The sequence below is a fragment of the Salmo salar genome, chromosome ssa12 (genome assembly GCF_905237065.1).
Source record: "Salmo salar chromosome ssa12, Ssal_v3.1, whole genome shotgun sequence".
In the NCBI taxonomy this organism is placed as follows: Eukaryota; Metazoa; Chordata; class Actinopteri; order Salmoniformes; family Salmonidae; genus Salmo; species Salmo salar.
Genome location: NC_059453.1, coordinates 37,379,203 through 37,406,310, shown reverse-complemented (window position 1 = coordinate 37,406,310; position 27,108 = coordinate 37,379,203). Strand labels below are relative to the sequence as shown.

Genomic DNA, 27,108 nt, shown 5'->3' with positions numbered 1-27,108 from the left:
AGGGCGTTTTGGAACTGAGGTCAGATAGTGATAAGATGGAGACCTTAGAAATAGTTTTACTTTCTATTTCTATGAATATGCCATTTCATTTTAAGGGAGAGACTGCATAAACTAGTAAACTGAGCGCTAAAAATGGTGCAGAGTGTGAATAAAAGAAAAAAAGGCACAGATGGCGTGAAAAGCAAAATGAAAGGGAGGTAAGTAAAGAGGGGACTATAACCTACTGCAGGGATCAGCAACTAGATTCAGCCACGGGATGATTTTCTCAAAATAATTACTAATTATTTGTAGACTGCAAATTGACCGCAAGAAGCCCAAACAGATATATTTGACTAAAACATAATACATTTCAAACCTTGCTTACATTTGTATGCAATTACACGCATCTCTCTATTAGGCATGGGAATACTTTGGAACAGATTACCTAAATTAAAATCACTTGGAGCTGACGTCCTGCTGCTAACAGTCATTTATGTCCAACAATTAAAATAAAATAAAAAACTAAATACAAACTCCAAAATACATACATTAACAGTAAAGTTTACAGACCTACTCATTCAAGGGTTTTTCTTTGTTTTGACTATTTTCTACATTGTAGAATAACAGTGAAGACATCAAAACTATGAAATAACGCATATGGAATCATGTAGTAACCAAAAAAGTGTTAAACAAATCAAAATCTATTTGAGATTCATCAAAGTAGCCATCCTTTGCCTTGACAGCTTTGCACACGCTTGACACTTCACTGGAGCAAGAAATATGGTGGAAACCAATTCGAGCCCATGATAAACACCAATTCAACAAGGAAGTGACCAAGTGACAAAACTTCAGATAGAAAGGCAGAGAATCGGAACGTGGCGAAAACCGTACTGCAGCTGAAGTGCAATCTTCTCACATCACAAGGCAAAGAAAATGCCCATCTTCTATGGAAATACAGAGGTTGCTGTACTGGGTCTATAAAGCCTGAATGTTCTCTAATGCCTCCATTACACACACATGGCTCCTCAGAGGACCATCCTCCTCAGTGAATTTAATAGAAATAAAACGAAATACTGTCTTGGAGTGAAGGTCTACAGTAGCCTCAACAGCATTCTGTAGTGTAGCACCATGGTGTAGCTGGAGGACAGCTAGCTTCCGTCCTCCTCTGGGTATACTGACTTCAATATAAACCTAGGAGGCTCATGGTTCTCACCCCCTTCCATAGACTTACAGTCATTATGACAACTTCCTGAGGACGTCCTCCAACCTATCAGAGCTCTTGCAGCATGAACTGACATGTTGTCCTTCCAATTAAAGAATCAGAGAATGACTCCAGTACTGAAAAAATAAGCTACAGCTAGCTAGCACTGAAGTGCATAAAACGTGGTGAGTAGTTGACTCAGAGCAAGAAAGACAGTTGAACAGTTTTGAACATCAATTTCTTCAAAAATTAAGGAGAAGCGAGAGTAGGATATATGGCTGGATGTTTTTTTTTACTTTCACTTAGCTATCGAATGCAGCTAGCTTGTTAAGCCTACTCAAACAGAGAGGGATGCCATGTTAGCTAACTGGCTATCCAACACTGGAACTCTTCCAAGTCAAGCTTTTGGTTTGATTCATTTATAGCCACCGGTGTAACTGCTAAACTGCTTCCTGACTGTACATTGTATTGCATGACTGTAGCCGGTTTAGTAACATGTGAGTTCTAGCAGCTATGTTGACTATGACGGGACAACGATGTAGGCTGTGTATAGCGGCCAGCGGTCCTGATATGAAGGTTTGGCTTGTAAAGTTTTTTTTGCCTGGTCAGACAGCTGATGTGTTGTGCACTGAAGTCCACAAGCGATGGGAAAAGGTGATAGGAGGAAAGCGCGTCGATAGTTGCGAGAAGGAATTATATATACAACGAGCAAAGTGAGCATGCTATTTTTTGTGTGGCTGCTACGAATGTGAACTGTGTCTGCGTGTGATCAGGGGTGTATTGATCCGGCGGATTCGGTTGAAAAACGTTCCTTAAAATGGAAGCGGGATGAACATACCTGAATTTGTTCAATAGAAACTCATTTGTAACTGTTGGACTAATGATTACACCCTAGATCAGCTAGATACAGGCAAGAGTGTGCAAGGCGGTATTGAATGTGTCACTGTCTCGCACCTTAATTACTCAAAATTCTCTCGACTGGTTTACCTACGTTGTAAACTTTGATTCATAGGCTAGGTTGAAGCAATCTCATGATGGGTACAGGGAAAATGTGAGTAGCATATAGGAGCCTAAAACTATCAACGTTACATTGAGCTGGGTGAATGGAACATGAACGAGTCATCCAATATGCAAACAAAGATCATCCTCCCTCATCTTAAACTGCAACGACCGTCACTGACACACACCTACCTACCTTTCTCACCTCGCGTCAGAACGCACAGAGGTATTCATCTGTCGTGGGCATATACGTAGGTGCTTTCAGAAGTGTGTTTTGAGTGGGGAACGATCAAGGTCTAACAGGAGGTCCTGAGATAATGTAAAAGACGTAGCCTAGCCTGACACAAGGCTCGTGTTAGGTTACATCATGATTGCCAATGGAGGGGGGGGGGGAATGGAAGATTGACTAGAAAGCTCTGCTTGTAGATAACCTGTATGCTGGAATACATTGCATGCTGCAATTCTTTAGACCGTTTGATCAGACTTCTTCCTTTGCTCTGCCTCCTTGTGAAGGCAAATGAGAAATAAACTAAAATGTGAAAACAAGTCTTAAAACCTATTATAATGAGGTAACAATAATCGGAATAAATGAGTTGCAAATAAAATCTGGACACACAAATAATATATGGAGGATAGGGTTATGGGAAGCTCCCAGAAAAATTGGAAGAAAGGCTCATTATTACAACTGAAAATTGGGGGCCAACTCAATGCTCCCCCACAGAAACAATGCCTAAGGTGGACTTCAACTCAAAACGTGTTGTGTGTTTTAAATGTTCTTCGAGCCTTGTTCTTCAAGCCGTGTCCTCACCTCCAGACATGTGTAGTAGAGCAGTGTGGTCCTCTGATAGACAACGTCAAGTAAAGAGTAGAATGAAATACTTGGTTGCAAATCCAAGGTCACTCTCCAACCCCAGGTTATGAGTGGACTGAGTGTCGTTCTAGAAGGAAGCATGGGAGTCTCAAATCCAGAGTAAGCTGCTGATCATGTGAATCAAGTTTGTTGATGACGATTCAAGCTCAAGTGAATTGACTCCAGATGTGCAAGGTGGCCTTGTGAGCCCAAGCCCCACATGACCTCTTCACCTGATCCTGTGTCACTCTTGGCCCAGAGGTTGCCGATGACAACCAAACTGGTGTACCCAGGTGCTCCTCCCTCAATCTACTCAATCCCAGCTCAACTCCGGTCCCCAACCCTTGCCCATAGCCCTTTCCTCAAGAGTCCTAACAGAACTGAAGGGACCAGACAGATCTCCTAATCTGCAACCTAGCTCTCCAATAGCACTTCCACCATATTGCTTCCACCTGTCCAGGTCCTGTCAGGTCTGTGCGAATTATGTGAGAAGGGGCTAAGGGTTTAGGAAAAGGAGGAAAAGAGCAGAAGGAATCCAGGCCGGAGCTGCCTGTCCCAGGCAGGTAGGTGTGGTGGAGAGAAGGCCCTGGTTCCTGCATGCCAGACTAACCCAAAGCAATGCCAGGAATTTCATTCCCAGCCAGTGCGGGCCTGCACGGCACGACATGCAAATAGTAGGGATGTGCATCTTTCACATACAGGAACAAAACTTTTTTAGTTTGAAACGATTCTGTTTGATTGGAGAACGAATCAATTCAATTCGACGCACTAACATTTGTGGTATAAACACATTCATTTTCCATTCTAAATAAAAATCTGCTGATGGAACTCATGAGCTGGGCCTCCCTGCGCTGGATCTGTCAGAGTTGATTTGTGTGTGTCTGTGTGTAAATGATGTATGTCTATGGTGTACTATGTATGCACCTCAGCTGAGCCATAAGGGAGACTAGGCATCTACCACCCCACTACCACTATCAGATTATTTTTTTATTTTTGGGGGGGGGTGGAGCCTGTTTTTTGTCAACCCCACTTCTAAAAATCACCACCACCTGCTAAAATGACAAGTTAATTAGTGGATTAATTGTTTGAGCTAGTATTGTATCGATATTTATCGTTTACTAATTAGCTATGACATAGCAATACTTTGGATTTCACCCCATCTCAAAATCTAATGGTTTTGACCATTTTGAAGTTTTTAAGAGAGTGACATTTTCTTCTCTCGCTTCAACCATGCTGTGCGCCTTGCAAAAAGGATTGCGGTCCTCGTTATGAAATTATCAACTTTACCCTTTATATATAAAAATGACCATATACAGACAAAACTATTGCTGACTTGATCAAAATAAAATGTATTTTAAGCCCTGTTCGGCAGGTAAATCCAGATGAGTTGTCTACGGTATCTTACTTGTATTCCCCTAAAACACAATTTTCAACAGTGCATAGATAACAATACCCAGCAAACACATCGATTTTTACTCAACTAATAAAGCCTAATATCACGCAAGCTATTTTACTATTTGAATGCTGAAGGTGCAATATCAGGAACAGACCGCCGACCCCACGTTGGTCAGTGCCCAAAGCTGAGCACAGTTTGTCTAGGCTACTGATGATGTCTGGGGTTGTTTAGCATGCAAAATAACTTGTAGATCAATGACTGTCAACAGTCACATGCAGTTCGACACATCAGTTGTGACAAAAGATGAGGTAGTTTCGGAAGGTAGAAAGAATGTAATACAACTCCCCAAAAATTGTGAACGGATGATTCGTAAAGTTTTAATCGATTTTATGACCAGATGCAAGCTACATTTGGATCGGTTTGGGGTCCGCGGACCGATGTTAAATATTTGAATCGGGGACCGATGCATATCGGTGAATCATTACATCCCTAGCAAACAGACTAGGGGAACAGAAAGAGGAATTCGGGCACACCGTTTATATGCGCTTGAAAATTGTGATTATTGCAGATGCTAAACTGATTCATTTGATTGATTATCGCCCAAGAGTAGAGGCAAGATGCAGCATGTTTGGATGTTAATGCCATTGTAATGTGAAAAGTCTTTGTAAGTACATATGGAAGAGTCAGTGTGACATTTTCCATCCCCAATTTAAGATTATGTCCATTGATGTTTAGCAGGGCTGGGAGAATATTAGGGGGTATTCTACAGACTACAGCTGTTTTTTTGAAAAACCTGACCACAACTTCTCCCCACAAAATGAACAAATTACTCTGTGCATAAAGTTAAAAAATTCCAGCAGAGAACTTGAAAGACTTTGCAAACTCACTCCATTGGAAATGTGTGGGGAGGCTAAAATGAGGACTTGCTCTTGACAAAGCTTTTCCTGGCAGGGCTGGCAAACCTGGCATTTTGGCTTTGGCAAAGCAGGCCAAAATTTCTTGAGCAGTGAACCATAGAGAAAATAGATATTTTTTAAATGGCATGACAAAACAAACCCGATTTCCCCATTTCATTCCACAGCAGAAATCTGAACAATGCTCATCCACTGGAACGCATGCACGTTTTCAAATTCTCTCAGTTCCCTGTGCAAGCACATTCCAGACAAATGTAACCATTTTTTTTTAAAGCCGATAGGCCAATGGCTAAATCATTAGGGTGAACAGAGGGTGTGTCAACTTTGAACGGCTCAATGAGGAGAAGCTGGTCTTGCCATGGGGCTCTTTTGAAGTCTTCCATAACCGCTCCTAGACTTGTTGACACAGCTTGAGCGGGGAAAGCAACACTTGAGGGATCCAATGGGGGTGGTTTGGAGGAGAAGGGGGTAAAAGCTTGTCGCAAGAATGTCCTTAATGCGACCCACTGGGGCTATAACCCCCCCTTCGTTGTCTCTCACTCCTGTTTTCTGCAAGGGCTGACTTGCTCTGACCTCATGCATTGGGCTACATTCCTGCCATGCCTGTGGCGTTGCATTGCTACGGCATCATCGCACTTTGGCATTTGCCGGCCCTTGCCAGTCTACACACAATAGGAATGCAGAGGCCATCCCCCCTCGTTGGGATTCCACATGTGCCAGTCATCCAAAAAAGTGGGAACTCGAGCAAAGACTTGAACTGTTTCTCTGCGGCATTCTTCCACAGTTCATTCAATCTCCCACATAAGACCAACTTCTCAACATAATTCACAGTGTACCGTTTCTGCAGCGTTAGCTAAAAGATTAACCGAGGCATGTCAAAGGTCATTTTCATTTCCAGATTCATATCAAGCGGCACACTATCATTACATAATTCAGTCCTAGCCGGTCCATTAGGATGTTTTTCTTTCAGTAGGCTAGAATTCAGTTTCAGTATTATTAACCTACTGTTCTGATTCTTCCGGTTCTTCTTAGCATTCTCTTCTCCTGATCACTACCTCTGGTCCAACGTGACACAGAGGGGCTTAGGCAGGGCCTACCCCTTCATGTCAATCTCCCATTGTACATTGGGATACTTATTGTGTTTGTTATTCAGGTGTCCTTTCATCTTGACTACTACCATTATATAGGCCTAATAGTTTTTCTGTTTAGGCCTAAGTTGGTCAGTCTGGAGTGGTTTTAACTAAGAATGTTACAGTGCACAAACTTGGGCAAGGTCTAGGCTGTCGTGAACTAAATATATGCAAGTCATTGACAACACTCATCTTAAGAAAGCACTGGGGTGAACAAAAAAGAAAATTTGCTCAACTGTTATTGTAACATCTCACTTGAGAGCTGTGACTGAAGTTCGTTCACTGACTCGGCATTCCCCTGCTTGCAGCATCTTGCTGAAAAACCCCACCCTAATCGCCTCACGCCAGCTATAGGCCTCTATTTACCAACACACACACGCAAACCAGAGAGGCGCTAGTCAGTGTTCACTCTGTGTTGACCAAGGCAAAGTGTGTGGTGTGTCACTAAAATTTGCCCACATCAGACATGTTATTTCAAACCACCCCAAAGGCTGATATGTTTGATCAATAACAACAATTTCACTCAGCAGCGAGTCTGTAAATCACCCAAAACATGGCCACCACCTTCATGAGACTATATGAGGGTGTCCCAAAATATCAAGACTGAGTCAGAACCTACTTTGAAAAAAGGTGCTGCGTCAATGTTGATGAGCTGTGACCCATGTTATGTTTCAAAACCTAACTTCTCTTTAAATACCTGGCAAGTCTAGGTGTGCAATTTGCATGTTCTTATTTTCTTTGGTGGGGGTAGAGTAAGGCAGAGTATCACAACAACAACTAAATAAATACTTATGACTAATCTAGCAACAACTACTGTAGTGTCAATGATGTTGTCCATGTAAACGGTCAAATAGTCATTTATTGGTCATGGATAGGCTATGACAGTCCACCATCACAGAATTTCCAAAACTGCCTTCGGGGACAAGAACAAACAAATGACTCGTTTCATGATGATGATTAGTACTACAATATTCAGGGTTGCTGCTAGCAAGTACTTTATTTATTCTATGTCTGAAATTGAGGGCCCAGTTTCAACGTTACTATGGACCCCTTAGCTTAGGAAAAAGTGATGCAGTTTTGCCGAGGGGGGGGGGCGTTCTGTTAGCGTGACAGCGTACAGAAGCTTCCAGTGCCGTCACACTCAAACTGACACTGTGGACAAGATGTGCATACAGTGACGCTGAGATAGCAGATACAGATAAAAGGGGACATTTTTAGGAATGGTGTAATGGATGGGGAACTAGTGGCATTCGAGTTTAGGTGTGGGAATCAAACAAAACCACGAGTCAAACATAGGGCTGTGTGTGTCATATAGAAGCATCGCGCCCCCACGGGTGCACCCCAATAATTAGCGGGGCTAGCTAACAGTAGTCGATATACAATGTTATCTTGGTACTATTAGCACACACAATAATTTCGCTACACCCGCAATAACATCTTCTAAATACGTGTATGTACCAAATAAAATGTGATTTGACCAACCAAACCATGTGTCACTGGCAACATGGTGTGTTTTGACGTGGCACCATCAAATGTTGTTCGTTGCAAAAATCAATTCCTACAACACACTTTAAGGTAGCTAATGAACGTTAGCTAACAATAGCTACTTTGCTTGTAATGCATACCCTCGCCGTCTAACGTTAGTTTGTTCGCTTGGCACCTGCCAACTTCCTAGCCTACCTTGTTCAGGGAGGGTACCAATAGCCCCCGCCATTTCGGTGCGTTCTCCTCGCTGAAAAAGTCGTACTGAACCTGGGCCGCTTGCATGGCTTCAGCTGCCCGTCTTCGTGCGCTATCTTGCAGCCAGTGAGCGATGTGTGTTCAGGGCCACTTTTCACATCAAAACAGTATATAGTGTGGCCTGTGGTTGGAACTGAGAGGTGCAATATTCTGTGCGGCCCGCTGCCTCAGAATATCCACCAAATGAGTATTCCTCTACCAAAACAGTTAACAATGCGACCATTGCATCGGCAGTGTACAGATTTTGATAGCTGCTAGCTAGCCGTCTCCAGCTGCCGAAGCAAGTAGCTATCGTTAGCTAACAGGCTTGCTCTTTCGGACACCGAGAGTTTAAAAAAGCAAAAATTCACGAACCAAACGATACTTCAAACGTTAACTAGCAAGCTTGCGTTGCGTTGGCAGATGGAAATTATTCCAAGTTCCGAACTGACGTTGTTGGTGGCAACAAACGTTAGCCTAACTAATTTAGCAAGCTAGTAGTAGCTAGCTAACAGCCGAGCTGGTGATGTTACTAGCCGTAGCCGATCGATCCGAATCGGATGATGGTTGTTAGTAGTGATGAACTAGCAATATGTGGACAGTGGCGTAGCTGATTAGCTAGTATCCAACTTGGGAGTGAATGTGTCACTTCACGTTTCGGGAAATGCGATACTGTTCGTCCTTTTCGGCCAGTTGAATCATTCCCTATATTTTGGGCAAAAAAAACCTCTTCGGTACATAATCGCCCATTTTCACCGAATCTTCGGCAGAGTGGATATTGATAACCGTGTTATCCTCAATGAATTTATCATTTCCAAAACATGTCTCCGGACTATTTAGCTTTTTGTTTGGTTATCGAGAAAACCAAGAATCCACGCAAAGGCTGGCTTTAATTACCAGTTTACCTTTAGTCAAAATTATTTATTTAGACGATTGTTATGACTCGGGTCGGGTGCAGTTGCTGGTAGAAGAATTGCACAGGCGCAGAGGATAGCTAATGACTTCGTTAGGGCTTGTTTTCGATAATCATCGCGCCTGCCCACATTCGCTGATCTGTATACAATCTGGATAAACCGAGAGCAATAATTGATTAAACGATAGCATGAAAAATATCGTTTGATGAGGAAGATCAATTGAAACCATTGCATACTCAATGTGCCTAGTCACATTACCTCCATACATATCTACCTCCGTCACTCCAGTATCCCTGCACATGTACATATAGTATTGGAACTGCCTTTACAAATATTTTCTGTATATAGTATGCTTACTTAATTACTTTGTGTATTTCTTATTATTTCCCTTGTGCTTTTTTTCTAGTAATACATTGTTCTGGATTATTGCGTTGTTGGGTTGAGTTTGCAAGAAAGGCATTTCACTGTACTTGTGCATGTGACATTAAAACATGAAACTTCAAATATACCAACGATGCATGTGAACTAGTGCTAGTTTTGTGCTCACGCGGTGAGGTCGCAGACTTGACTAACAGAGCCCAGAGAAAACATAATGGAAAGCACTCATCTTTTTGTGGAGACTTCCCAAAGCAGATACCTCCACTAACTAATTGGGTGGGGCAGTTCATGGTATAGTAAGTATTCCCAATGTTCAAAATACACATCTACATCTTGGCATAAATTATTCAATAGGTTTAATAAGCTTAAAAATACATATACCCACTAAAATGTCAGAGAGAAAAACATTAGGCTTTCTTATTTGTATTGCTTTATATTATTTAATTTATTTCTATAGCTCATCAGTCAATCAATGTATCCCTTTATGAGTTAAAATGTTTAATATTTAACATGTCCAAATATAGCAGTTGTACAGGCAAAATTAATCAATTTTATTTTACAGTATTTACATGAAACAAAAGCAATATGGAAAGAAACCAAGTGAGAAGATCCTTATACTTTATCATACCGTCTAAAATTTTGGAGAAAAAAACAGGCTTCCTATGGCTCATCAGTCAATCAATTTAGCCCATCATGAGTTAAAATGTTTAATATGTAACATGTTCAAATATTAGCAGTTGTACAGGCACAATTAAGCAATTTTATTTTACTGTATTTACATGACACAAAAGCTGTATGGAAAGAAACCAAGTCAGAAGATCCAGCAAGGGTCAGCAAGGGACATTTAGTGTTACATGTTCAATTTGGCCCCACATATTCCCATTGACTCCCCAATGCATGAGGTAGAGGTCTTACTATGACGCCCAAACACCAGAACAAACAATATGAACAATGCAATTTAGCAAACATTCAACATTCAACTCATTGGCCACCATAAGGAAAAGGATTCTAAGATGGTACGACTGCCCAGAGTCTCTTCAGTTTGACTGCAGTTTTAACAATAGCTTGGCGTATATGTAAAAAAAAAAATGTATATTGCCTGGTTAAATTTGTCTGAGATTACATCTAAAGTGTGTAGTATGATGTATTCTAATGCACTCATGCAGATACTTTGTTATAAGCACAACTTAACCATACATTAAATGTAAGAATAAAGTGTTTTATTGCGTACAACTATGTGCAAAATTTCACAACCAGTGCATATCTGAGCATTGACAACTTTCTATGGGGTTGGAATTAAAGTGTGTGAAAATAAAATGACATTGCATATGGCTTCATATCAAAATGAGTCTAACATATTAAAAAAAGGCAACGCATGATCAAAATGAACAGACACTTTGCTCTTTGACATCCTACCACTAAGTTTTGTAAAATTACATTAGTTGACAAGCCCTTAAAAGCAGTACCCCACATTGATTAGGCAACAACTCTTTATATCTCTCAAGTTGGGGGGCAACTGTACAAAATATATGCAGCATGGTTATCTACATGACATATTTATAGTGTACAACCTCAATATTCTATTTACATTAATTACAAACACATTGGTCAAGCACTTGTTAGGTAAGGATGGATGCGCTCAGAAGTTGGTCAATACTGAAATAGTGTGACATCCAGGAATGTGGGTTTGTGTTACTATAAATGTCGACTTTAAATTAAAATCATAAGGTTCAATTAAAAACCGGACACATCCAAGGTCGCTTGCTCGACGAATGGTCCGATTGCAACTCCTTGGTCTCAGATGCAGAGTCAGACATGTCCTCCTCATCATATTCTGTTCCCATCAGGGATGGGGTCAGTTCCATAGTTTAATTTCAGGACATGAATTCCAATTTATGAATAGAAAAATAAACCTAATTGCAATTTTCAATGAATGAATTTCATTCAGATTTATAACCTCTTAAAATGTAACTGATACCAATCCTGGGCCATGTTCATTAAGGCATACAATGGAAAAATGTTTTGCAACCGACAATAAAACTAAGGTTTCTTATTGGACAGGTTCAGATTGTACATCCCTGTATCACTGTGTTTCAGAAAGTTTTATGCCTACTGAACAGGACCCTGGTTCCCAGAGCGCAGGGTGGTTAGTAACTGTTCTCGTGTCCAGCCAGAATGTATAGGTTGCTGTGTGCTGTAGGGTTGTCTGTGGGTCTGCTCTCCAGCACCACAACCCTGCAATCAAAGGTACAACAGGGGTGTATTCAGTGATGTGAAATGTTCTGAATGTTGCAGATAATAAAATGAATAGAGCCGGCCCAAATACTGTACCTATTCCATTTGATAGACAATCATATATGTTCTACACAATACATTTCTATCTGAACATTTTATATTGTTACATCCTCCTGAACAGCCCTAAGTCACTTTATGGCCGCAGACCGACTTCAGTCTCGATGGCACAGACGATCAGATCTCACAATGCTTGGATAAGTGTTAAACATAGCATGAACTGCATGAAAAAGATATAGCAATCTTCTGAGATGCGACTGCAAAAAATAAGATCTGGAACGCCACCATAGCTTTTACATGCAATAATCGAGGCACTTAAATATATATATATATATTAACCTTGCATATTTTTATTTATTCATTTGACAGCACATTCAGAAATGAGGGAGATATGTGTAGAGGGACAGATCGATGAGAAGGACAGAGGGGATTCGTACCCATGTCAGCAGGGGTCGCCAAATTAATTTGTATCCACAACACTAAACACAGGGTTCCCCAAATGGTGGTGATTTTATTTGCAAGTTTTATGAGCAAAAATAAAATAAAAAAATGCTTATTTAAATGTGTTATTTTATTGTCGGACATAAAAGACTGTAAAAACACCAGCAAATCAGCTCCAAGTGATTCTAATTTTGGAAATCTGTTCCAAAGTATTCCCACGCATAATAGAGAGACATACAGTATGTGATCGTATACAAATGTAAGCAAAGTTTGACATGATTATGTTTTAGTCACATATTCTATCCGTTTGGGCTTCTTGCAGTTAATTTGCAGTTCACAAATTCTTTGTAATTATGTTCCAGGCCCCCTGACCATCCGCTTCCCCCCCAAAAAATAGTCCTGAGGCTGAATCTAGTTGATGATCCCTGCTAAACGGATTTAGCCTCAATCTAAAAATGGATTTCTCACCTGTCTGATCCTAGGAGTCGGAATATCCTGGTGTTGTCGGAAATCTCCTGTGTAATCTGGTGGGAATATGGACAGGATCTAATATTCACGTCATCGCAGTCATTATCATAGTCATCATATTACAACAACAATACACAGTTGAAATACTATTGTTATATACAGTTATTGCATCAGCCGGGGCATTGACATAACTTGCCTCATTAGATTTGAAACTCCGTCCTTGCATGCCATGTCTCCAGAAAGCCAGAACACTGTCTTGAAGGCAGACTGTGGAAAAGATGGATGTTTAATATACCATATGAAAAATTCTACATTTTACCAGAATGTCATTCATCATAACATGACTGTGATACTCTGCTCTCCATTCTATAGCTGTTGATACGTGTGTGTGTGTGTGTGTGTGTGTGTGTGTGTGTGTGTGTGTGTGTGTGTGTGTGTGTGTGTGTGTGTGTGTGTGTGTGTGTGTTGGCTAAACTCTAGCAAAGGGGTCAAGGGCGATTACCTATCGACTCAATCTGGAAATTAAACGTCAGTTCAGCTGAAAGCTTTCTACTGGACTTCAGCCTCCCCTGCAGATTCACAATCTTAATGGATCCTGAGGAGTTAAACAATGATGCTATTACAAGAAACTGAAGACATTCAGGCACAAAATGGCTGCCGTCCACCCAGCCGGGGTGCAACACATTGGTGGCTATTCAGGTGAGTTTCCCTCCATCTCATTTAAAGGACTGCTCAGTGATAAAACATGATACACTGTTAATATATTGTGATTATGTTATTAGCAATGCATACAATGAACATACAATGCATGAATAATCTAAATAGATAATATTACAATGCAAATCAGATTTTTGGATAGCCAAGACATGCTGCTAGACTCACGATCCAGGCAGACAAGAATGGTGTCTCTTTCCAGTTGAGTCACATGGATAACACAGGTCTGTGGAGTGTCTAGGAGGAGATAAAACATAAAAACGTCAACTAACCATTTAATCTGTTGCTTTATTAGCGTCAAACATTTTCCATTATGAATGGAATCAAATAGGACTATATTTTCTCTAGAGTTGTGTCAAGTCTATGTCAATGAGGAGTTAAGGTCAGTCTTTGAATGAGACCTTACCGGACTCTTTGAGCCAGGGGCAAGCGGTGTTGGGGTCCAGCGTCTCAAAGCGTACTACCTGGTTGAGCTCCGTGCCTTTGCTGACGCCCATACAGATGAGGGGGTACTGGTGCTCAGGCACCACAAGCATCTCAAACACCTCCATCGGGCAGGGCAGAGGAAAGTCAATGTTCTTAGGAAGAGAGGGTTAGCATTAGCTATGTCAATGTTAGAAAGAGAGGGTTAGCATTATCATTATGATACATTGGTCTAGACTAGCATGTTAGCATGCTAATCTCAAATTTGATGTTCTTGGGAGTAGAGGAGAGTTAGCATTAGGCATGTAGATGGGTGGGGTGTTTACCAACAAAACCGATGCGCGCGCAACCACAAAGTAAAAACAGATGGGGTTGGCTTACAATCAAAGTATTATTGACAACATGTACGATATACAGTTGAAGTCAGAAGGTTACAAACACTTAGGTTGGAGTCATTAAAACTCATTTTTCAACCACTCCACAAATGTCTTGTTAACCTGTTAGGGCTAGGGGGCAGTATTGACACGGCTGGATAAAAAACGTACCCGATTTAATTTGGTTACTACTCCTGCCCAGTAACTAGAATATGCATATAATTATTGGCTTTGGATAGAAAATACCCTAAAGTTTCTAAAACTGTTTGAATGGTGTCTGTGATTATAACAGAACTCATACGGCAGGCAAAAACCTGAGAAGATTTCATGCAGGAAGTGGCCTGTCTGACAAGGTGTCGTTCTTCTTGTCTCTGTTTATTGAAGAGTGAGGATCTTAGCTGTCCCGTGACACTTTCTACGGCTGCCATAGGTTCTCAGAAGGCGGCAAAACGCTGAATCGTGGCTTTGCAGGCTCTGGCTGAAACAAAGTAGCGCGTTTGGGTAGTGGCTGGTTACAGTACTGTGAGACTCAGGCTCGTGCCCGCGTCGACCGAAAGCTTTGTTTTCTTTCCTCTGTTTAGCTAAATGGACATTCCTGGTCGGAATATTATCGCTTTTTTACGAGAAAAATGGCATAAAAATGGATTTTAAACAGCGGTTGACATGCTTCGAAGTACGGTAATGGAATATTTAGATTTTTTTTGTCACGAATTGCGCCATGCGCGCGACCCTGATTTACCATTTCGGATAGTGTCTGGGACGCACGAACAAAACGCCACTATTCGGATATAACGATGGATTATTTTGGACCAAACCAACATTTGTTATTGAAGTAGCAGTCCTGGGAGTGCATTCTGACAAAGACAACAAAAGGTAATCAAACTTTTATAATAGTAAATCTGATATTGGTGAGTGCTAAACTTGCCGGGTGTCTAAATAGCTAGCCCGTGATGGCTGGGCTATGTACTTAGAATATTGCAAAATGTGCTTTCACCAAAAAGCTATTTTAAAATCGGACATATCGAGTGCATAGAGGAGTTCTGTATCTATAATTCTTAAAATAATTGTTATGCTTTTTGTGAACGTTTATCGTGAGTAATTTAGTAAATTGTTAGTGAATTCGCCGGAAGTTTGCGTGGGGTATGCTAGTTCTGAACGTCACATGCTAATGTAAAAAGCTGGTTTTTGATATAAATATGAACTTGATTGAACAAAACATGCACGTATTGTTAAACATAATGTCCTAGGGTTGTCATCTGATGAAGATCATCAAAGGTTAGTGCTGCATTTAGCTGTCTTCTGGGTTTTTGTGACATTATATGCTAGCTTGAAAAATGGGTGTCTGATTATTTCTGGCTTGGTACTCTGCTGACATAATCTAATGTTTTGCTTTCGTTGTAAAGCCTTTTTGAAATCGGACAGTGTGGTTAGATTAACGAGAGTCTTGTCTTTAAATAGCTGTAAAATAGTCATATGTTTGAGAAATTGAAGTAATAGCATTTCAAAGGTTTTGAAAATCGCGCCACAGGATTCAACTGGCTGTTACGTAGGTGCCCCAGAGAGGTTAACAAACTACAGTTTTGGCAAGTCGGTTAGGACATCTACTTTGTGCATGACACAAGTAATCTTTCCAACAATTGTTTACAGACAGATTATTTCACTTATAATTCATTGTATCACAATTCCAGTGGGTCAGAAGTTTACATACACTAAGTTGACTGCGCCTTTAAACAGCTTGGAAAATTCCAGAAAATGATGTCATGGCTTTAGAAGCTTCTGATAGGCTAATTGACATCAAAACATTTGAGTGACCCCCTTCTGTCAAGAAATATTTTTTACGTTTTAGAGTTAATTTCGTGGTGCAGTTTTAATGCAAGTTTGCTGCAATTCTATACATTTGCAATGGAGTGGAAAGAAGATTTAGCAATTTTAAAACACATTTCCTGCAATTCTACTAATTTTGTCATGGGGTGGAGAAGAAAATTGGTTGTTTTACAGTTAATTTCCTGCAATTCTACACATTTTTCCATATGGTGGAGAGAAATGTTTGCAGTTTTTAATATGATAAAGTGAGACTAACAAAATCAATGGGGGCCCCCGACCGGTATTTCGATCACGATAACAAGTTTAGTAGCTGGCTGCTAAACTAACTTTAGCAATCGAAAAATGTGTTTGCTGACAGTGACTGACATAAGAGAAAAACTGCTGACGCACAATCAAATTTCGAAATTGCACCTTGTCAACTCTACTATCCTGACTGACCTAAAAACTCCCTGATCTAGACTCTAGCACGCTAATCTAAAATTATGGCTAGAGTTAGCATTAGCTTGTAGATTACACAGTAAGGGTAGCCTAGTCTATGTTGGCATGATTATCTCAAACCCGAACACCTCCATGGGCATGTAGGCTACAAAGTAAAGGGATGTCTCTTAGCATATCTCAAACACCTCCATTTGACAGGACAGTTAGCGGACGGTTGTGGATTGTCTTCCCCGGAGGCTCTTAGCATAGCTACCGTCAATGCTTTATTGTTTTTGGTTGAAACCTCATAACTATGACATGGGCTGTCAGCACTCCTCAAAGGTTTGGAGAGTCAACCGTGAGCCTGGCAAACACAAAGAGATGGCTAAATAAATGCACACAGATGCAAAAATTCTTACCTTGATAAGCATGAACTTCTGCATGGGCTCCACCCATTCCAACATGACCACACTGGACTGGAAGGCCCCACACAAGTATTTGTGGCCCGTGTAAGGGTTTCTCACTAAGGGGGAATAGTTGATAGTCAGCTGGGGTTGTCAATTATACTAAGCTGTGACCACAATAATGTATTTCAAAGACCTTTGTACTATTGGTACTCAGATGAAGAGGATGTCATCATAATGGGTTATAAGGGGAATGGAAAAGTATTGTGATTATTACATGTAGTGAAGTGATGCATCTAAAAAACACAGTGTAGCAACTACTCTCAATCTTGTAGCAAGATGACGTAGTAACTTGTGGGAAAGTAAGGGGTTGGATGTAGAAAGAGAGGAAAACCGAGGGGGAGAGAGAGAGAAAAAGAGAATGTCCATGTCTACTCACCCACACAGCACTTCTGACATCCCTTGGTGTCAGGAATCTTATTGGAGATGGAAAATTTCCTAAAAACCACAATAACAAGGCATTTAGTCAGAAAAGTGGGACTCTTCCCACAGAAAACTCCTACACCCTGAGATATCGCCATCCTTTTACCTTGGAATGATTTTGTCTGGGAGCCGGTGGGTGGGGATGGCCATTGGCAGCTTCTGCATCTGTCGAGCATGCTCGTACAGACCCGCCAGATTGTGACAGTACAGCTGCGAAGCTTTTCCTGCCAAAAAACACAACGAACACACCTTTGAATGCTTTGAAGGCAATTATAATATCTTTGATTTTCACGCAAACAGTGCAGTGTCTAACTGCTTGTATATCTGAAGCAAGTATTGACAAGTAGTATTTACGATTTATATTTACGAGTGCATATTTAATGATAAAATAAGACTAATGCTCTTGATGACATATTGCTGCTTATGGTTTATGTTTTTAATGTCTGTCACTGGCATTGGGGCGGCAGGTAGCCTAGCGGTTAGAGTGTTGGGCCAGTAACGAAAGGTTGCTGGATCGAATCCCCGAGCTGACAAGGTAAAAATCTGTCGTTCTGCCCCTGAACAAGGCAGTTAACCCACTGTTTCCTGGTAGGCCGTCATTGTAAATAAGAATTTGTTCTTAACTGACTTGCCTAGTTAAATATATATATATATATAATATATATATTTTTTTAAATGTGTGTGTGGCCAAAGGTACATTTTATATGATGTGTCTGGAGAATCTATTCTATTCTATAAACTACAAATAAAACAAAACAACGTAAAACTTTGAGTGTGCACTACAGTTATTTGTTGAGGTATAGTAGCAATGTGTGGCAATACAGGTTTCTATGATGAATCCTTACCAGATATGGAGAGCAGACTATTACTCATGACATAAAGCCACGTACACCTCCGGGGAAAGAGCTAGGGAATAAAAACATATTTCAGTTTTTAATAGGTGGTACAATGAATCATAATCCGTGTCTTATTGACCAGTTGTGGATAAAACCTCAAATCCTTTACTTGCGTCACAAAGAAAGAAGCATTCAAATTGAACTATAATCTGTAGTATGATGTGATAAGAGAATATTTTCCACCTTCACATAAATACATTGATTATGTTTTACACATTACACTGTAAAAACATTGGAAGCAGTTAGAACAATTTTAATTTACTGACAAAAAGATAATACAAATGAAATGAGACACTGACCTGTTCCATGGAGGAGTCATGCAGTTCGTTGAGATTTAGAGTGTAAATGCCCTCTTCGGCGCCGAATAGCAGGTATTGGTCTAAAACAGAGAATGAAACGATTAAGTATTACAGCAGAGAGAGACTGGCAAACTTGGATAATACACACATTGCTTAGGACACTGCCTAAGAAGGAAACTAATAGTAGCACACGCAAACTGCAAATAAGAAATGGGGTAAAACTAAAATCAAGTTAGCTTCGACTCCTGCTCTAGGTTTCTCCAAGCCTTTCTTGAACAAGAATACGGTGGGGGCGCCTGGTAGCGCAAGACTGAAAAATAAAGTTATCTAATGCTTCAATTCAATCAATTGCAGATAAAGGTAAATCGCACAGCTGGTTCAGTCAAAATATTAACCACGCTCGGTCTGTCACACCCTGCATACCCTTTGCGGTCATTGAACATTGACACGAAACCACATCTGTCCTTAAAACGCAGCATTAATACAGTTTCCTGTTATCTGCAATTGATGGAATCAGGGTCCATGGCAGTTAGACAGAAATGTATTGGCACAAGGCCCACCTCTCGTGTCGGGGTTGATCCAAGACGCCGCACAGTGGATCTTTAGAGGGCAGCCATTGAAGACTTTGGAGAAACAGGCTCCCATCTGTGCAGCGAAAATAGAAAACAAAATGTTGAGGAATGTAGGTGTTAAGTTATAGTTGATCAATGTAGAGCATATCACAATGTAGAGCACCTGGAAAAGCCCTTTAGAAATTCAGTACAATATAATAAATCGCTTATTTTGAAACAAAGTTGTGGCAGGATCTCTAGCGCGAGAGTCGCGGTAATTACAAATGTGTTATAAACTCAACACTACTACTTTTAGGTTGCTAATGAATGAATTACAATTCACATAAATTATTTAGATAATGAATGTGTAATCAACACATTTGTGCTTTTGTTTCTGTATCTTAGTGCTCATTTGCTTTTTCCTACAGTGCAGAGTTATGGTTTTCTACTTGATAATGCGTGTGTGTAAGAGCAGGTAAGGGGTGTTAAGACTTACGTGGACTTTTGGTGTAGGGGGAAGGCCATTACTGATTGGTTTCTGAGGAAAATGACATCATCATACCAAGGTCAGCGTAGAATGATTAACAATCATAGTTCAAATATACTGTATATTATACCGTAATATTGTTAAATATAAAAAATCATATGTGGATCTTATAGAGTTCTATTTAACTATACGTTAACAATGGTATCATTCTGTCTTTATCAGTGCTGTAATAACTTGGGAATGACACGGTAGCACTTTGAATGCACTGTAAGTGATCTTTAATTCATGAGTCGTTGCTTATTAATGAGTAACTAATGAGGTAAACATAGAATAAATGCTATTTTTTCAGAGCTCTGGGTGCAAATAAAAATCCACATCTAAGAAGAATGAGAATATTTACGTTTAGTCATAATGCAAGACCGCATAATTATATATGTTGTAATGAAAATGTAAGCCTGTTATCAAAGCTGTTCGGACATGTTAATGAATTAATCACCATTTACATAAATTATTGTCCAAATAACTTACTTTCAGCTAACACATAATAACTAAATAACACTTTCTATGAACCAGCACTGTGTGTAATTCATTATGAATACATTATGCAAAAATGCATTATGTATATAATGAACACCTCACTATAGGTATTAATGAATTAATGACAGCCATGACCACTTATCAATATAATGCACTTTACTACCTGTATGTTTAACACAATGCTTACAGGAAGTCTTATAATGCACAATGGATTTGACAAAATACACTTTAAGTGCATTATACACAAGTTATTCACAGAAAGTGTTGCCACCAATTTTTACGCACAGCTTCTGACCAAGGCTACATTACTATGGTGTTACCGGAATCTCTTTCCTGTCCTTCCTCGTGGTGACGCTAGGTGGCATAGTAGACTGCTTCTCGGCACCACCAGCATCCCCGCTCACTTCTGATGAGCTGAACCCATTGCCTGTTGGGAGGGAAATTAATTATGGATTCATTTTTAAATATTACATGATTTATTTAAACGATTCCCTGATAGCCACAATCTGAATGGTGCTGTGGAGAGTGAAAAGGAAGCAAGAGAAAATGTGGCTCTGTGGGAACTGAGCAATTCCAACAATTGTGCTGAAACAAGACACTGATACGACTAAGATCGCCACGGTGACTAAACTAAGACTTTGTCTTAATAGTCTAAAGTGGCGTCCTCATCTCTTCTCCTTGAAATATCTGAAAACAACAGGACAGGCGAATGCAATAGGATGGAATTGCCCAGGTACTAGTCCAGTTCTTTCACATCAAGCGCAGACGAAGGAAAGCTGATGAGGGGAGGAAAACTATTGCGATGCGCATGTGAGGGACGGGGAGCTTTGTTTGAAAGTTGGCCCCTGCCACCAGACTACTCGAAGCAGACAGGATGTGGAAACTGGGGAAGTTTGTGTGAGTGTACTGGAAGGTGACTCATGTGGCAGAGTGGGTATGTGACATTCTCACAACACCAGTCACACCACTGCTCCTAATTAAACGGGCTATAAATACTAGCTGGGGCACACACACACACACACAACAAACACACACACACACACACACACACACACACACACACACACACACACACACACACACACACAGTCCACTTTGGAAAAGCTGACTGGCTAAGACAGGGAGGAAGTGGGGTGGAGCTTCTTGAGTTCAGTAGAGTGGGTGGATAGATGTTGGCAGGGTTGGAAGGAGAGATCCCTGAAAACAGTGGTAGCTTTTATCTCAGCATCATCACACTTATTGTCTAAGTGATCCGGGTTGGGTATTGTGGTTGGTATTGTGATGAGTTGAATTGAAGTGACTGACTGATTAATTCATTTATTAATTGACTCATTCACCCACCAACCCATTCATTCAAGGGGACCACAGCTTTGGTTCTCCAATTAAGTGCAGGGGATATAAGAAAACCAGCATTAATGCATTTCTGACATAGGGGATACCACCACTCCCAGAATGCACCCAGTTTGTGAGCATGCCTGTAGACTACGTTACCTACCTAAGCTAAGCTGCCTGTGTGGGGTGTGTCTGGGGGGCGGCGGCCTGGGCGGAACATGGGTGGCAGAGCGGGCGGGGCTCTCTGCGGCTGGACACCGCTTTATGGTCCCCCCGTGGTCGTCATGATCACCGGGGGAGCCGTAGAGACCGGGGGATCCATGGTGAGCAGGGGAGCCATGGTGAGCGTGGGAGCCACGGTGAGCGTGGGAGTTGGCACTATCCTGTGGAATGGGGATGGGCTGAGAGCAAAAGCCAAAACACGGTTCTGGTAAATTCCCATTTAATGGAGGAAGTCAATTGAATTTAAACAAATGACATTTGTAAAAAAATATATATATTATAAGTTGAAATTGACGTGACCCACAATGCTACGTGATCGGCATAAAAGCACACGCGTCAACATGTAATCATCATCATTGTATGTAAAGTTTTATGCTCTACTGCACACAATAGGGCTATAGGAAATATGAACAAGTGTTGTGCTATGTTCAATTTAAAGTGGTGCCACAAAAATGATTCCTGTGTGTACACTGTAGAAAAGAGATCATCTTACAGGTTGATATGTGAGGAAACACTATGCTCTGTCTCATACGATGGACAATGAGTCCCTTGAAGAACACATACCTTGACGTTGGGAGGCGGTGGTGGAGGCTCTTTGGGCCGTAATGTGGAGCCCTTGGCACTAAGAGAGAGAGAAGGCATAACTATTAGAACAAATTATTGTACTAACAGTTATACCTTTGTGTAGAGTGTATAAGAACACCTTCCTAATATTGAGTTGCACCACCTCTCTTTTTGCCCTCAGAACAGCCTCAATTCGTCAGGGCATGGACTCTACAAGGCGTCGAAAGCATTCCACAAGGATGCTGGCCCATGTTGACTCCAATGCATCCCACAGGAGTCAAGTTGGCTGGATGTCCTTTGGGTGGTGGACCATTCTTGATACACACGGGAAACTGTTGAGCGTTGCAGTTCTTGACACAAACCGGTGGGCCTGGCACCTACTACCATACCCCGTTCACAGGCACTTCAATATTTTGTCTTGCCCATTCACCCTCTGAATGGCACACATACACAATGTCTCAAGATTTAAAAATCCTTCTTTAACCTGTCTCCTCCCCTTCATCTACACCGATTGAAGTGGATTTAACAAGTGACATCAATAAGGGATCATAGCTTTCACCTGGATTCAGTCTGTCATGGAGAGAGCAGGTTTTCATACACTCAGTGTACATCCTTGGTCACGTTCATTAGGCACTATTAGGCATTATTAAGCATTATTAAGCATCAAATGGAAGAAAACAGAATAAATAAAAGACGGGACTATCTGGACTTGTCCAATAAGCAACGCTTAATGGACATGAACCTGGCCCCTAGCAGAGTAGCCAGTTCCAATCATTTGCATAACGAAACATTCATAACTACAGCTTACAGATGAAATGTTAAGAGGCCAGTTGTTAAGTTTAAAGGAGAAAGGGGTTGAAGACAGTGGGACTTACTGTTGCATTTCATCATCATGGTCACCACCATCATCATCATCTAAATGAGTCTCGTGTCCCCTAAGGGAGAAGAAGAGGGATGTACATTTCAATTCAATACAACTTTATTAATGCCTTTGTAATTGCCCCTCTGGGATTAATACAATTATTTGTAGTTGTATTGAACAGGTACAGTCGTAGAGAGAGGCATTTCTCAATCGTGGCTCAGAATCAGCTGAGCGCTCCCTTCTAAGGGCTTTGGAGAGACGAGGAAAGATCCACCCCATAACAACAATCCTACTAAATTGTTAGTAGGCACCTCATGTCCAAAACATTTCAACAGTGAAATTTGATACTAAGCACCATTATCCATTTCAATGTGAGGTCTACATTAAGGTGTCTGTCTACATGCTTCCCAACCGAAACCGATCAGAAGAATTTGGGTATATATTATGACGACGTTTTGTGAGGTTTTTGTTCGTTTTTTGACTTCGGGGAGGGATTTTTCAGGCACACAGTTTTTTTTCCATCAGTGATTGTTTAACAGTAGGGATTCCTCAATTAAAGTCTTTGTTGTCATTCAACGAAGCGACTCGTTTTCATGCATTTTTTGTTGTTGTTCAGAAATACTGCACCAAACATCTTAGTTAGATGTAAAATTGCACGACTAAGATCTACTTGGCAAAAACATCAAAATGAATGATATTTCTGGAATTATTTTTGATTCATTCTGTCTATTTTGAGGAAGTGTATACTGGCTATGGCATCTCAAAATGAACAGAAGTACTATTGCCGCTTTTTTCAGGTTTTTCAAGCAGAGATCTTTTAAGGGAGTATGCGAGCACACTCATTCGGTTCGGCCTAGCAGACTTTGGATAGCCGCCAGCAGCTGACGCCTTTAGTAGTGAACCAGCCAACATTTGAGAGTGCCCTGCTTCCGTAACTGCCATTTCATCAACAAAGATGAAAGTAGAGAAGACATCTGAAACAGTCATTGCCTTATTTTGAACCGAGTCTAGCTATCTATTTGTGCTGTCTTGCCAAACATCACGTGTGGCAAGACAACGAACATAGGAGTTGGCTACACAGCACAAACCGATCTGGGACCAGGCTAGCTGACCTGCTCGTCACTTGTGTATTGGAAATCAGTGTGCAGGTATCTTTCCTGCATGAGGAGTATTTTTTTTACCCTAACGCTGAGAATTAATGCATGCCAGTGGCACACCACCCTTGCTGCCGAGAGACAAAGACTACTATAAACAATAGCGGACACCCCGTATTGCAAGTATTGCAAGAGCAAGAGGCTCAAGAGAGAGGGGTGGGCGGAGGGAGAGCGAGCGAGCGAGAGAAAAAGTGAGGGAAGGAGAAAGAGAGGGGGAGAGGGAAGCAGAGTGAGAATGCGAGGGAGAGGCAGAGGGAGAGAGAGGCTGAAGATGAGAAAAAGATGAGGGGAAAGGGATGAGAATAAAATAGTTGAGAAAGAGATGACAGAGATAATAATCATTTTTATTTTATAAATTCTTTATTTAACAGGGAAGCCACGTTTATTTTTCCAAGTGAGCCCTGCCCAATATAAAGATAGAAATGAGAAGAGAGGATAGGATTGGAAAAAAATAGAAAGAGAGAAATAGAGTTTCAGTGAAAAGAGAGGAAGAGATAGATAGAAAGAGTGTGAGGGAGAGAGAGAGAGAAAGAGGAGTAAAAACTAGAAAAAAGGGGACAGGAAGGAAAGCACAGCTGGGCCTACCTCTGGATTAGCTCCTCCTCCACCGATTTCAGAAGACTCCTGTTGCGAGATAAAGACAGGAGATAATAAGAGACAAAACAGATAAAAGGAGATAGATACTGTCATGTTTACATTTGCACACAAGAGGTACTTGCAGGGGGTGGTTGAGGATGAGGGAGACGATTTACCAAAACACTTTTACAAAAAGGCTTTTATTGACTTGAAGTGGCGCTAGATTGATGTCGATTGTTCAAAGGCCAATTTCCCGTCCGTTTTTCGGAAGATGCTGTGAAAGTACACAACCACCTCCACTTTCTTGTCTAAAAATATCAGTGGAGCCATATTCCTTTTTGTAAAAGAACTTTGCCGCATGTTTCTCCAATCTAGACTCTCCATGTCTTGGATTTAAATTATTTAGTGCGACCCGGGGTCTTGCGCTGGGGGCAGCTCCAACAAACAAATTGCCAAGTGATTGTGGAAGAGCAAAAAAAAAAAGGCTACTTATGTTTTATGAATTAGCACTCGGCGAAACCTCTCGATAGGTAGAAAGAATGTTGGCTGAACATTCAAAAACAAACACAGACAAACATCAAAGCTGACAGGCTTCCCTGCTAGTGCACAACAACCTCTCAAACACACTATGCTCAGCAGTAGGCTACTCAATCTACTATTGGTGGTTCCGATGGCTCAGTTAATTATGTCATGATGCTTGCAATACAATAGTTGTGGGTTTGATTCCTGCACGGGCCACACTGGGTAAAGGTTAACTGTACGTTGCTTTGGAAGGGTCTGCTAAAATGTATGCATCGAAATTACATCATATTAGTAGTATTGTATAAGAAAGAACGCTACATTGCTTTATTTGGAAAGTGCTAGTTACACAGGTTGCAGCTACACTAAATTACCATAATTACTATGATTTAAAAATATATATTTTTGGGGGGCGGGGTGACCATTTAAACACAATACAACCACACGTGGATACAGTACAATGGCATTAAAATCATTGAGGATGAGTTTAAAAATGTATTTTCATTGTAGTCCTCTTGAAAGTACTTTAAAAACAAAATATACACAACAGTGACGAGGCGACTCCGGGATGCTGGTATTGATCCTCTGTCCAGTGTCTGTGTTCTTTTGCCCATCTTCATTTTTTATTTTTATTGGCCAGTCTGAGATATGGCTTTTTCTTTGCAACTCCGCCTAGAAGGCCAGCATCCCGGAGTCGCCTCTTCAATGTTGATGTTGAGACTGGTGTTTTGCGGGTACTATTTAATGAAGCTGCCAGTTGAGGACTTGTGAGGCGTCTGTTTCTCAATCTAAACACTCTAATGCACTTGTCCTCTTGCTCAGTTGTGCACCGGGGCCTCCCACTCCTCTTTATATTCTGGTTAGAGCCAGTTTGCGCTGTTCTGTGAAGGGAGTAGCACACAGCGTTGTACGAGATCTTCAGTTTCTTGGCAATTTCTCGCATGGAATAGCCTTCATTTCTCAGAACAAGACGAGTTTCAGAAGAAAGTTATTTATTTCTAGCCATTTTGAGCCTGTAATCAAACCCACAAATGCTGATGCTCCAGATACTCAACTAGTCTAAAGAAGGTCAGTTTAATTGCTTCTTTAATCAGAACAACAGTTTTCAGCTGTGCTAACATAATTGCAAAAGGGTTTTCTAAAGATCAATTAGCCTTTTAAAGTGATAAACTTGGATTAGCTAACACAACGTACCATTGGAACACAGGAGTGATGGTTGCTGATAATGGGCCTCTGTATACCTATGTACAGTTGAAGTTGGAAGTTTACATACACATTAGCCAAATACATTTATACTCAGTTTTTCACAATTCCTGACATTTAATCATAGTAAAAATTCCCTGTCTTAGGTCAGTTAGGATCACCACTTTATTTTAAGAATGTGAAATGTCAGAATAATAGTAGAGTAAATGATTTATTTCAGATTTGATTTCTTTCATCACATTCCCAGTGGGTCAGAAGATTACATACACTCAAATAGTATTTGGTAGCATTGCCTTTAAATTGTTTAACTTGGGTCAAACGTTTCGGGTAGCCTTCCACAAGCTTGCCACAATAAGTTGGGTGAATTTTGGCCCATTCCTCCTGACAGAGCTGGTGTAACTGAGTCAGGTTTGTATGCCTCCTTGCACGACACACGCTTTTTCAGTTCTTTCAGTTCAGTTTCAGTTCTGCCCATAAATGTTCTATAGGATTGAGGTCAGGGCTTTGTGATGGCCACTCCAATACCTTGACTGTGTTGTCCTTAAGCCATTTTGCCACAACGTTGAAAGTATGCTTGGGGCCATTG

The 27,108-nt window shown here is 40.9% G+C and overlaps 2 protein-coding genes across 8 annotated transcripts in view; both read right to left on the bottom strand.

Annotated features, from left to right (window-relative positions):
- LOC106564790 (son of sevenless homolog 1) overlaps positions 1 to 9,184 on the bottom strand; it is a 74,018-nt gene extending 64,834 nt beyond the window's left edge. For 2 of the 4 annotated variants that reach the window (XM_014131166.2, XM_014131167.2), the window contains exon 1: positions 8,150 to 9,184. In XM_014131166.2, the coding sequence (XP_013986641.1) occupies positions 8,150 to 8,236 (87 nt within the window). In that variant the 5' untranslated portion in view covers positions 8,237 to 9,184. The remainder of the gene's footprint in view (positions 1 to 8,149) is intronic. The other 2 variants (XM_014131168.2, XM_014131169.2) reach the window with 1 other exon arrangement.
- A 989-nt stretch (positions 9,185 to 10,173) lies between these two features.
- The window catches only part of map4k3a (mitogen-activated protein kinase kinase kinase kinase 3a), a 99,168-nt gene continuing 82,233 nt past the window's right edge, over positions 10,174 to 27,108 (bottom strand). For all 4 annotated transcript variants that reach the window (XM_045691311.1, XM_045691313.1, XM_045691312.1 and 1 more), the window contains 18 exons: positions 24,810 to 24,848; positions 23,084 to 23,143; positions 22,209 to 22,266; positions 21,586 to 21,823; positions 20,411 to 20,517; positions 19,563 to 19,604; positions 19,076 to 19,160; positions 18,516 to 18,595; positions 18,166 to 18,226; positions 17,427 to 17,544; positions 17,277 to 17,335; positions 16,853 to 16,956; positions 13,802 to 13,973; positions 13,564 to 13,632; positions 13,184 to 13,276; positions 12,878 to 12,948; positions 12,682 to 12,737; positions 10,174 to 11,715 (listed from right to left, as the gene is read on the bottom strand). In XM_045691311.1, coding sequence (XP_045547267.1) covers positions 11,628 to 11,715; positions 12,682 to 12,737; positions 12,878 to 12,948; positions 13,184 to 13,276; positions 13,564 to 13,632; positions 13,802 to 13,973; positions 16,853 to 16,956; positions 17,277 to 17,335; positions 17,427 to 17,544; positions 18,166 to 18,226; positions 18,516 to 18,595; positions 19,076 to 19,160; positions 19,563 to 19,604; positions 20,411 to 20,517; positions 21,586 to 21,823; positions 22,209 to 22,266; positions 23,084 to 23,143; positions 24,810 to 24,848 — 1,600 coding nt within the window. In that variant the 3' untranslated portion in view covers positions 10,174 to 11,627. The remainder of the gene's footprint in view (positions 11,716 to 12,681; positions 12,738 to 12,877; positions 12,949 to 13,183; positions 13,277 to 13,563; positions 13,633 to 13,801; positions 13,974 to 16,852; positions 16,957 to 17,276; positions 17,336 to 17,426; positions 17,545 to 18,165; positions 18,227 to 18,515; positions 18,596 to 19,075; positions 19,161 to 19,562; positions 19,605 to 20,410; positions 20,518 to 21,585; positions 21,824 to 22,208; positions 22,267 to 23,083; positions 23,144 to 24,809; positions 24,849 to 27,108) is intronic.